Genomic DNA, 12,278 nt, shown 5'->3' with positions numbered 1-12,278 from the left:
TATGTCAAGAAACTGACATAAAGCTGAGTGACAAAAAGAAGGGAAGCCAAGGATTTTGCCTGCAAGATAAAATCGCATCGACTTAAGCCCATAGTAAGCCTTAAATCTGTGGCCTGCAGCAGGTAGGCATCCTGTGAGTTCTAACAAGCTCCAGCCTGAGGAGAACTACAAGTAAAAGAGCCACACCAGACAGCAAGTAATTCTCTTCACAGCAGTAGGCTAGAATAGGCCATGTGGTGCTGCCTATATTAAAGCTGCCAGGTCACCCTTGCTCTGTAGGCTGAACACCAAGGTCCCAGTCCCTGTGATAGATACTCTACCCCTGCCTTCTTTGCAGAAGTCAAGTGTGACAAGTGTCATTTCCCCTTCCCAGTGTGCATCTGGAACCTATGCACATAAAATTGACGCACAGCAACCTGCAGGGTAAATGCATGAGCTTGCTCCTTTTTTGCAGGCCAAATAACCCACGGAAAGCAGAAACATGAGTCTGCTCACATGCCTGCTTTTCGCAGGGATGTTGGAGAAATTCTAATGGGAATGGAAACAGGAACGGAAATTAATGACATTTGCTCATTTAGTGCATGTCCAGAATGGAAATCAATCCAGCAAATAGGATTGGTATTCATTGTGGTTGTTTTCAGCCTGCAAACGATTACATAGTTGTTGCTGGGGTTCCCTCCATTCGCACTGCGCTTCCTTTGCATTGCAATAAATGGCCTTTGCATTGGAAGGAATGTTGTCGAAAAATGTAACAAGAATGTAATTAATTATGTAAAATTCCACCGCAGTGGACAGCAAGACGAATAATGTAGTTTTTGTTGGAAGCTAGACATGCAGCAGAGCAGAAACAATACTGCGTATGATGAACACAGAACACAAATCAATGCCTGCTTACATTCCTACATATGAAGTGAACCTTAGTACATCCTCCTTAAGGAATACACGGCTGAAGCAGAGTGCACATGATAATGATCTTCCAAAAGAAAACAACTGTTTCCTCATTCAGAGTTTGGAATTTTGGGGTGAAACATCCAAAGGTCTCCTAGTCTCAGTTAACGATTAGCTTTTAACAACTTCTAAAGATCAACTTAATCCATGAAGGTAACACTTAACCTCTCAGACAAGAGCACAGTGATTAATTTGGAGGAAATCTGTAAAGCATTTTGAAAACAAGTGCTGTGTGTTCTTGTTATAATCACATACTAATTAGTTGTTAATTAGAAGTTGATTACAAAATATTACTAATTATTATTAGTCATAGATGTTGCACTTCTGGGAATGATATAACTCTCAGGAGCTGCTACTTTGAGATAAGCAGAGGAAGATTCCTAATGTCAATTACAATTACTTTTTCTAAACTCAAACAAATCTTTTATGTGTCTTTCCCCTTCCCCAGCCAAATTACATGATTTATGTGATTCTTATGTTGCCAGCTCTCTGCCTAACAACAATACCTCCCCATACCTTAAATCTAAGATTATCTGCGTTCTAATATTATTTTCTGACACAGGCCCAGATGCTAACTACATAATTCCCCAACAGCAACATGTAAACATAAACAACCAAAATGCAATAAAATAACTCAGTACATCCATCCGCAGCTACAGAGATGATATGCAGGGCTGTGAAAATATGCAATCTCATATTTGATCAAAAGTATTGCCTGCCTGATCATTAACAAACAGGTTTTGGGGGGATGCTAGGAATTTTCAATATCCTGAAGGTATCCTATTGTTTAGGTTTCATAAGCTATGTGAGAAAGTGAGTGCAGTTTGTGCTAGGATGGGAAACACTACAGAAAAAATACAAAGTGTTTCAGTAAACTGCTAGTAATGTAACAGGTAGAATTCCTTGGTGAAATCTTATTTTAAATACACACACATTCACCTTGTGCTAGTAAGCCATGCACAATAGAAACAACTCCCCATGCTCTGGGCTTGGGGGTATGAAACTACAAACACAGAGAGAAAGAGAGGAAAGGAAGATTTAGACGCATAGGTATGCAAGGTTAGTGGAAAGTAAGGGAGAGTTGTTCTTTAAACCAGCATGAAATACAAGGTGTATTTGCACTGACCAGCTTTGCACATGATTTTTATTGGAAACACATACACCATTAATGTTCCCAACACTGACTTTAATAGTGAACTTTGTGACAAGTGCCAACAGCAATGGACTCAAAACAGGGCCACCGAGAGAAAAGAGGGAGGTATCAGCATACTTGGGGGAACAGAAGATTCAGCATAAATACACACACACACACACACACACACACACACACACACACACACACACACACACACAAATATTAAGGGAGGGGGAACTCACTCAAAACAGTACAATGAGAACTGAGTATGCTCAGTAGCCATATCAGCCTGAGCATTGGTTGGAAAAGAAAAATGGTAAAGGAGGGCGAATGAACTGTCCTGAACTCTTAGGAAGAAGAGACATATTGCACCATTTGGTTGCATAGGTTCAACTTGTTTCCTTAATTGCTAATGCCAGAGTTTTATTCTCGGTTTGGACAGTGGTCCATTTAGGCATCTCCATGAAGCCACGATGGGTAGTAGGTAATGGGAATGCCCAAGAGCTCAGAGAGTTGTTTTCAGCTCAACTTCCGTGATGGCATGAGAGAGTAACCTTAGGGTAAGTGGTGGCAAAGAAGTGAAAAACAGGTTCCAAGGAAACAGATTCTGCCTTGTATGCACAAAGTTTTGGCAAAGGAATGCAGGAACTCCATTTGCTTCTTCAGCAGCAGCAGTTCCAACCACCGCAGCTCATAGTCACCTGTGTCGTCGCTGAAGTTTCTGAGACTAAATGGAAGTAAGCAACTTCAGGGGGCACTTGTCCAATGACATCCAATTTTGTTTCCACAGATGCCCATGTTTTACGAGACCTCAAGCCATAGTTGGCAACAGTGACCAAATGCTGGATGGGCAAGTTGCACACTTCTCATGGACAGAGCTTCTGAGTATTATCCAAAGCTACCCTTTATATAGGGACCCTTGCTAACGTCTCTTTTGCATGGATGAGTCAACCATGCAGGCTCATTACATTGCATTTGACTGCTTATTAAAAATGATAAGCCAGAGGTGAGGAACCCTTTGAGGGGGCTCGATAGTCCTATTGAGAGTTGACCACAATTCCAAGGGCTGCATCGCAATCCACACACTCATGCAGCACACACAATCACACACTCAGCAGAAGGTGATAAACAAGTACAGTGGAACCTCGTGTTATGGACGGGATCCGTTCCGGAGGCCTGTCCATAACACGGAATGGACGCAAGACAAAGTACTGCATATGCGCATGCGTGGAGCGTAATTTAGTGCTTCTGCACATGTGTGAGCTGCGAAACCCAGAAGTAACCCGTTCCAGTACTTCCGGGTTGCCGTGGGACACAACACAGAAACACGTAACCTGAAGCAGACGCAACATGAGGTATGACTGTAGCTTACATACATAGACCTTTAGAAGGCATATCAAGGCAGCCCTGTTTAGGGAAGCTTTTAATGTTTGATGGATTTCTGTATTTAATATTTTGTTGGAAGCCACCCAGAGTGGCTGGGGGAACCCGGCCAGATGGGTGGGGTATAAATAATAAATTATTATTATTATTATTATTATTATTATTATTATTATTATTATTACATATACAGGCACACACTCAGCAGATGAAGGGAGACAAGCTAGCATAAGTGGGCCTGCTCCTGCTCCATTGTTGCCATGGGGAGCAGAAACACGGCTTCTTTTTTTATCTTTTGCAAAGGAGCTCCTTCTCCCTCTGGTAAGGCAACACTGTCAGGAAGTCTTAGAAAGAAAACAGGAAAGAGACAGGAAAGAGCATTCCTTCCTGTTTCCTAAACCTCTCTGAGACTATCTAACAATGACACCAACATTCAAAGAATAATGCCTCGTCAGACGTAGAAGGGACTCTTTGGAAGGTGAAAAGAACCGACATCACCTCCCCCCCTCCCCACTGTGTACCAGATCAATGGAGAAATGGTGGGACTTAATAATGTCAACTGCTGGACAATGTTTTTTAATAAGTTGGGGTTTTTTTAAGAACAAAGGCAAATTGTTGGGGTGGTAGTTCGGGACCACCATGAATTGCTTCAGGGGGCCAGATACAGTCCACAGTTCAGGGATTAACCATCCCTGCTAAGTGCTATGCTTAAGAAAGCATTAATAAACCACATGGATAAAAGAAACAAAACTCTTACATGCTCCTCTTCAAACTGGTCTCCACCAAACGCTGCCACACAGGGCTTGATACCTCCTGTTCCAAGAGCAATCAGAGTCAGGCCAGTCATCGACAGAACCCTTCAAACAGGAATGGAGACATTTCAGCACCACAGAAAGGGGTGTGTGTGTGTGATCCCAAGTATTCTGGTAATGCTGTATTTTTTGAAAAAACAATGGAATATTATAGTGCCTATGTGCCTCCCATTTTAAGCCATGGCAGGGAAACAGTTTCAGCCCAGGGAAAAAATATGTCTATGTCATAGCCAGCCAAAGTTTGGGGAAACCCTGCTTTATTTATATGCATGCTGCACTTGCCTGGGATTTGGCAAGAAAGTTGCTACCACACCACTAGCTTGAAGTGGGAATGATGCCTAAGGCCTGATTCAAACATTCAGAAAAATTACATCATACAGTTCTGGAATGAGCTGCCAAAGGAAGTCTGCTAATGCGCTCCTTTAGTGTGGTTTTGGGAGCTTTGAGAAACTTGTTTATTTAGGCAAGCTGTTGAAAAGTTAAGCCATTCCAAGTGATTAACTGGGGTTATCTGTTGGATGGCATTTGGATTTGTGCTGTTGTGGGTGTATTTTTGACTCTACTGTTAATACGTAACACTTTTTCATGTGATAAGGATGTTTCATGGTGGCTTTATAAGCCTCCTTGAACAATGTGGGCCAAAAGAATGCAGTTTTAAAAACAACAACAGCAAAAGTCTGGCATGCAAAGAACTGTACATGGTGTTCTGTATGCTTGTTTCTGGTGTTATAACTGAGAAGGGGCTGTAGCTCAGTGGTAAAGGGTCTTCCTTGCATGCAAAAGTTCCCAGGTTCAACCCGCAGCATCTCCAAGTAGGGCTTGGGGAAATTCCCTGTCTCGAAGCCTGGAGAAATGCTGCCAGCCAGTGTAAGAAGAATTTGCTTTACATGTGTAGAGAGCTTTTGACATGAGGGGAGCATCTGAATTTGTGATTCCACACCTGCATTCTGAACTGGGGCAACTTCAAGGTAGGGTCAGAGGCACACTCTTTTCCTCCCAGCTCTATTTTCCATACTGGGTAACCCTTCACCAGCTGGTTAAATGTTCCTTCCCTTGCAAGTCCCAGGATTGTTGTTTATTTAGCTCCCAGTTTGAATGGGAGCCACCGCCACCCCCAGCGACTTTCCCTCCCTCTGTAGCAAATGCAGTTGAAGTGGGCATGAAAATGCCCTGCCTGGTTTCCCTAGGTCATTCAATACAACCAGCTGTGATGGTCAGCTTACAAAACTTCTGCAGAATTCTAAGGTGGACTCTGTCCTTGCCTGCCTACACCGTTCACTTCAGAGAAAACCAAGCATACACTTTTTAAAACGGTGGTTTGCTTCCCTCCCCACTCCAGGTTTGGGCTTTAGATCTAAACAAAATGAAAAACCTTAGAGTGCTAAAAAAAATAAGTAACAGCTGAAGTTAATCAGCTTCTGAAGCATGTGGCTCTGGAGAGAGGTTTGCCTGCAGCTCATGCGTAAAGCGCTTTCTAAGGGCTCATTGCTTGAAGCAGTGCTCACCCTCGCCATGGAAATGAATGGAGGCTATCCCAGTACAGTACAATACTTGATGCATTGCCCCCGTGATGCAAGACTGGTGGATTGCCTAGCACAAGGTGCCAGCAGCTTTCAAGGCTACGATGTCCGGACACGATTTGGGATGGAGCACACGGTGCCAGCGTTAACAAAAGGCCTGAAATAGCCACACAACCACTTATTGCAAGGTGCACGGTGAATGATCTATACCTTAATACAAGCCAATTAATAATAACGTTATCAAAACATAGCAGACCTGTCTTTTCATTACTTACACATGAACAATATGGTTTCCCACACTCGGTATCGCCCCAACGGACTTGATCACGTGACCAATAACGTAAACAACGGAGAGATAAATGATTGTTCTGTGGAGAGAAAGAGAAAAAAAGTGGGGAAATGCTATCAGCCCAAGGCAGTGGCATGATTTATAATCTGAAAACAGAACGTGTGTCTGTATTTCCTGATAGGGGAGGCGCAAGGATTTTCTCTGTTACCCTTTTCCCTCTACCAGAACTGAAACTCCTCTTTCTCCATCATGCTTCAAAGCATTGAGAAAAAGCTGCAGCTGAACAGAAAGTTGGGAAAACCACACTGACAGGCACAGCTGCTCTGTTTCCCACCACTTGTGGTGGCAGGACCAGCCTAAGACACTCTCTGCCTGAGGTACAAAACAGCAAGTGGTGTCCCCAAACTCCACTTTCCAAGCCCAAGAACCCAAGCAGACCAATTTTATTCTCTTCATTTACAAATTATTTATATTCCATCCATAACAAAACAAAACAAAAGTTCTCTGAGCAGCCTATAGTAAAAATTAATATGGTAAAGTACACAAATAAATCACCACCATATAAACAAAAACAAACTAAAAACAGCAGCAAAATAAAACCAAAGTTGGGGGGGCAGTAACAGGATGTAATGGTGCGAAAGCTCTAAAATCCTACAAACACCTCTCCCCTGGAGTAATAAATTAAATTAAACAAAGAACGGATTGATTTGCTAGCTGTTCATCACCCCCATGGCCAGCTGTCTGAGGCAACTGCTTCATTCTGCCTAATGATGGAGCCGGCCCTCAACCATTCCTAGCAATAATATGGAGGTGCCACCCCAAACACACTGAACACAGATCCTGAGCAATAGATAGACCAGTGCTTGGTGTCCTACACCCTAAATGATTGTCTTTCAGTGGCAATACAGAGAAATTTATCTGAACGTAAATGCCACTGATAGCTAGGATACTTAGATGTGCGAGTAAACAGAGCCATCATTAACCCTTATTGAAGTCAGGGGAGCCCAGCAAGAAATGACAAGGACATTGTTTGGATACCTATTTGCATACTTTCCTGTATAAAGTGAGTCTTCTCTTTACAAGAGTCTACTCCAGGCATCCCCAAACTTCAGCCCTCCCCATGTTTTGGACTACAATTCCCTTCTTCCCCTTCTTTAGGTCCTGTTAGCTAGGGATCATGGGAGTTTTAGGCTAAAACATCTGGAGGGCCGCAGTTTGGGGATGCCTGGTCTACTCTTTACATGAGAAAGAAGAAAGACTATATAAGGGATGGAAACAAACACTCCACCCACCCAGCCAAACCTCAGTTGCGTTCCACTGCTATAAGCACTTTTCTCCCAGTCTACCTCCAGTGCTAGATATGAGCTGGACAAGGGGGAAATTTCTTAAACCAGGATATAATTGTGCAAAGACCAATCAAAGCGCAAACAAAAATCTCATTGCATAGGCAAGTTCCTAAGGCATGCTAAAATTCAATGGCAAACAAAAGGTGACAATCTGTGATAACGTATATGAAAAGTTTCTAAAAATAGTACTATTAATCAGCTAGAAAATGCCCTATTTGCTTCATTAATTAACCGGGGTGTGTGTGTCATTTGTGTACCTGAAGTACAGATGGACAAATTTGTGAATTTTGGTTTCTATCAGGTTTCTTATTTCTCCAAATGTAAATTCAGTTCTCCACATTTCTGAATCTATTTTTGCTTTTGTTATAAATTTCATTCCTGTTGAAAAGTCATGAAAGTTCTCTACCCATTTGTATGCAATTTTTCCTAATATACATTATTTTGGCAAGCATATTTCCGCTAATATATGAAACATTTTTTTTATGTTATTTTCACTAATATGGGCACTATTATGCACGCATTTCCCTAACATACCCATTTTTGTACACATCATTTGGTTGGAGAACAGCATTGCAAAATTCAGAGAAGCACAAATTTCACAAATTTGCAATAAACAAGGTTGCATTAAAACGTAAGCTGAAAAAATTCCTCTCCAATCTTCCACTTGAAGATGTAATATATTTTATCCTTACTTGTATTTTCCCAGCCAAGAGTCAGCCATGACGGCACCAATGACAGGTGTAAAGTAACACAGACTTGAGAAGGCATGGTAGACGGAGGTGGATGTATTCTCATCCCAGTGGAGGAAGTAGAGGAAATACAAAGTCAGAACGGCTGAGGGATAAAAACAAAGACAAAAGCAATGAGTTTCATAAACAATGTGCGAGCCGCAGAGTGTGACAATAATTGCCATTTTCTTTTCCTGGAAGAGGCTCGATGCTTTTACCAGTGGTGTGACAGAAAGAAACCCAATGAGGCTCAGTTTTCACTACCATGAAAACACAGTGATGAGCAAATTGCCCTTTCTCAATCTCTAGCTATCATCCCACTGATACAAGCATACAGCCTCCAGCAGAGGAAAAGCAAGCAATCCTGGGTGTCAGACCAATAGGCCTTTCCTGTCACTCTTGCTTTCTCTCCCCTATATGCTCCTAGTCATTCTCCAGAGATTGTAGCCCTTGCTGACCAGCTTCCAGTTCTGCTTCCATATAACTGTCCCCAAAGGGAAGAGACAGGAGAGAGCTTCTACAGCAGGGACAAGACCCCAACATAACATTAGTGGAAGCAGTTTGAGAGTTGATGTGTGAGCAGTAGCACAAATGGTAATGCATAAGCTTAACTGCCACCAAGTATAATAATAATGTTCAATTGGGGGTTATGAAACTTTTTTCTCAAGCACAAAACTCTCGTTGAATTGCACTATGGCTTAAAAATATGGCTTCTACTAGTGGATGAGCAGTTGTGCAAGTGGGCTGTCACAATGGGTGCTTAGTGTGGAAATGATGCTTCATTCACACACTTTTCACGAGACAATGCTTTCATCCTTTATTGTTCTTGTGGCTTTTACCAGCTTTTCTCAGAAGGCAGAAAGTCTGACATTTTTCATAAGAACAGAAGAGTGCTACAATCTCCACAGGTGTAGATTAACATTAGTATTCTATCTTTTTAAAAGTATGGGGATTTGATATTCTCTCTCTCTCTCTCTCTCTCTCTCTGTGTGTGTGTGTGTGTGTGTTAATGTTATTTAAAAGCATTGAAACTCCTACCTGTAACCTATGTTTGCCATGTTGCTAAAATAGCAGTGATCAGAAAGGTTGTTTTTAAAATCTTTTGTTTAAAATGTAGTATTATGACACTTTAAAAAATGAATGAGAGCGTTATATAATGCACTTTCTGACCACATCAATTTTAGCAAAATCTACACGGCTCCCATTTTACGTAGTCAAGAGAGGGGATTTTTTTGTATACATGTATTTCTGAAATAGTTTTTTTAAAACAAAAACAAAACAAAAACAAACGAAACAGCATTATAGTGTTATAGCACTATACCTTTCATTCATTAACAAAGCCAAGAAAGAATTTTAGAGCTTATTAAAAAACAAAGTTTAAAGAACAGGGCCATACAAAACGGCTGCTGCAAGGGTTTTAGTGGATGTGTGCTGAGCTTCAGTTGGCCCCACCCACAGCAGTTATGTCATGAGCACTTGTGTACACAGCACAGCAGGATGCAGACACAGAAAAAGTTCAGAACTCCCAATAATGTGGAAAGTCAGGTGCAACTTCACTTGTAGCTTACAGCAGAAGTGCAATTATTCAGCAGTACTAGGAGCCACCCACCTGGAAGCAGCCTCTGGCACCATGTTTATAACCTTTCAGTCTATCCTGTTAGTGTGTACACGTATCAGAGACAGCTGAGGTATCTGAGGCAATTTAAGATCTGAAGGCAAGGAATCTTTCCAGATAATTCCTACTATTAATTCTCTCCTCCCACCCACAGGCCACCTTTTATCATCCTAAAGGCAAAACAAATTGCAAAGAGAGCCAAACTATTCTCTGAGAAGCTGTGGAGAAATGATGAAAGATATAACACACACCTTTCATGCCATAGTAGGAGAAGCGCTCGCAAAACTCATTCACCACAATGAAGGCGATGCTGAGAGGGTAATTGGTACCACATATTTTCTAAAGAAGCAAACCAGAAAAAAGGTAATGTCATACAAAACTTGTCCTTCGGTCATGTGTACGGTTGACATAATGACGCACAGCACCCAGAATCAAACTTACAGACTTATAATTCAATACTGAATTGGCAGATGTCCCCAGAGAAGGAAATACAGAACTTATAATAAAAAAGGCTTGCCCAAAGGCTGACAATCAGCACAGTGAACGAATGTCAAATGGGGGTGAATACACTTGAAATATATATTTCTCCCTCTGTATAAATTTTCCAGCTATAGCAGGCATAATTGTGGGTGGCTTTGCAAGTTAGATAAAAAGGAACCACAAATGTGTGTCCATGATTTTCTTCAAACTCATCCCTTGTATTCCCAATCACTGCACACTACAGGAAAGGGCCTCTTGCAGACACCCTCTCATCAGGAGTCCTCTTCCATATGATGTAGAACCAGGCCTTTCACGAGGCAGCACCTATCCTTGGAACGCCAATCAATATCAGACATACCTTATCCATTACCTTTTCAGCACACCCGGAAGACCTTTCTTTACCAACAAGCCCTTTAAGTGTGGATATTTTTTTAAAATCCCTGTCCATATCTGCCTTGGACTTGAAATTGTTCTTATTTATGTTTTTATATTATTAATATTTTTTACTGTTAAATTGCTTTGGGATGTTTTATGGGAAGTGATCCATAAATGAAACAAAACGAATAATGACTTGACCACCTGGCAAAGGGACAGCTTAAGTGAGGGAAAACAGCTGTAGGCAAAAAAAGGCTGGGGGGGAGGAAAGGAAAGGAAAGGGAAGGGAAGGGAAGGAAAGGAAAGGAAGGAAGGAAGGAAGGAAAGAGGGGGGGGTTATTTGTCAATCAGAAGCAATCAGGGCAGATGTCAACTGTTTTTCTAGAAAGTTCCATTTGTTCCATTTAGTTATTAATTCTAACCACGAAGCAAATCCCAGCATGCTTGGGTTCCACCTATCCAGTAATTTGTAGTGAGACCTATCCAGTAGTTTATGTCATCAACAGAAAAATAAACAAAAAGGGGGAAGAAAATGATAATGCCAGTGTCAGTAAGACACACACGCATAAGGATTACTATGTGACTGGAAGCAACGTGACACTCATATTGCATTCAGAGCCAAGCCCTTACTTTTGTCCTCAACTTTGTGAGGCTTCGCTGTAAAAAAAGGAAACAATGTTAGCTGGCATTTTCCCCAGAGTGCTGTTGCATCATTTTGTGGTGTTATCTCAGGACATAAAAGAGACAGCATAGCCTATGGAGAAACATAAACCCATCTGATAGTGGAAAAAACAAACAGCCTATCCAATGCTTGTGATATGGTTCTGACAGCAACTAGCTGGTTAGGTGAATTTGAAGGCCCAAATCTAGAAATTTGAAATTTATATTTAGGCACTGCAGATATGAACAAAACAATTAAACTTGTGCTTCCTCAGCAGGCTCTATCCCAACCAATAAGCATTCATGTGAATATGTGGAGCGAGCTCCTGCATATACACCTTGGAAATCAGGAGCTGCTGAACACAGAAAAGGCTCTCCACATGCAGAGATTCTCTATACATGCTCAAAAATGCTGAGTCTGAAGCAGCAATCTTGCTCCATCCAGCATATGTTTACTGGAACTTCTGTTAAGGGGAATTTGTGCTCTCATATCAGGAGTGTTCACTAATCAGGTGTGTGTCATGCTGTCAAAAACCTGGATGAATTCAAAATGAGGATTAGTACATTAGGCATGCCAAGGATGCTCCTGAGCACTAACCCCTATTTTATACTCTGTTTGGATTCATTCAAACATTTGTCATTATTCAATGAGCAATTATTTTCTTTCAAAGTGAAAACAGCATCTACCTAGCATCATTTCATGCATCTTAGCAGAGCAACACACATCAATGCCAGAAGAAGAGGGAAACCCTTCTCCTTCTAAGTTTTAATGTATGATGTGAACCAGAAAGCACAAATATCAGGATCACTGTAGAATTTAAAGAGGATTGAGACACATCTCATTAGGGATGGGTGAATCTGTCCATTTCAGTTGCCCAGTTTTCCAATCTTAAATTCAGCTTTCCATATCTGTTGATTATTTTTTTTGAAAAATAACAGTCCTTACTGGGATAACTGCATTGCAGAATTCAGAGAAAGACAAATTTTGCA

At 41.4% G+C, this 12,278-nt stretch overlaps 1 protein-coding gene across 1 annotated transcript in view; it reads right to left on the bottom strand.

Annotated features, from left to right (window-relative positions):
• Nucleotides 1–12,278, bottom strand: part of SLC15A2 (solute carrier family 15 member 2) — a 66,723-nt gene that overhangs the window by 51,955 nt on the left and 2,490 nt on the right. Inside the window, exons 2-5 of the mRNA XM_035129704.2 lie at nt 10,025–10,112; nt 8,123–8,264; nt 6,071–6,163; nt 4,221–4,320 (exon numbers count right to left, since the gene is read on the bottom strand). Of these exons, the coding sequence (XP_034985595.2) occupies nt 4,221–4,320; nt 6,071–6,163; nt 8,123–8,264; nt 10,025–10,112 (423 nt within the window). The remainder of the gene's footprint in view (nt 1–4,220; nt 4,321–6,070; nt 6,164–8,122; nt 8,265–10,024; nt 10,113–12,278) is intronic.

This window comes from Zootoca vivipara, chromosome 1, assembly GCF_963506605.1.
Source record: "Zootoca vivipara chromosome 1, rZooViv1.1, whole genome shotgun sequence".
In the NCBI taxonomy this organism is placed as follows: Eukaryota; Metazoa; Chordata; class Lepidosauria; order Squamata; family Lacertidae; genus Zootoca; species Zootoca vivipara.
Note: the sequence above shows the minus strand (reverse complement) of the source record. Positions and strands in the feature narration are given on the sequence as shown.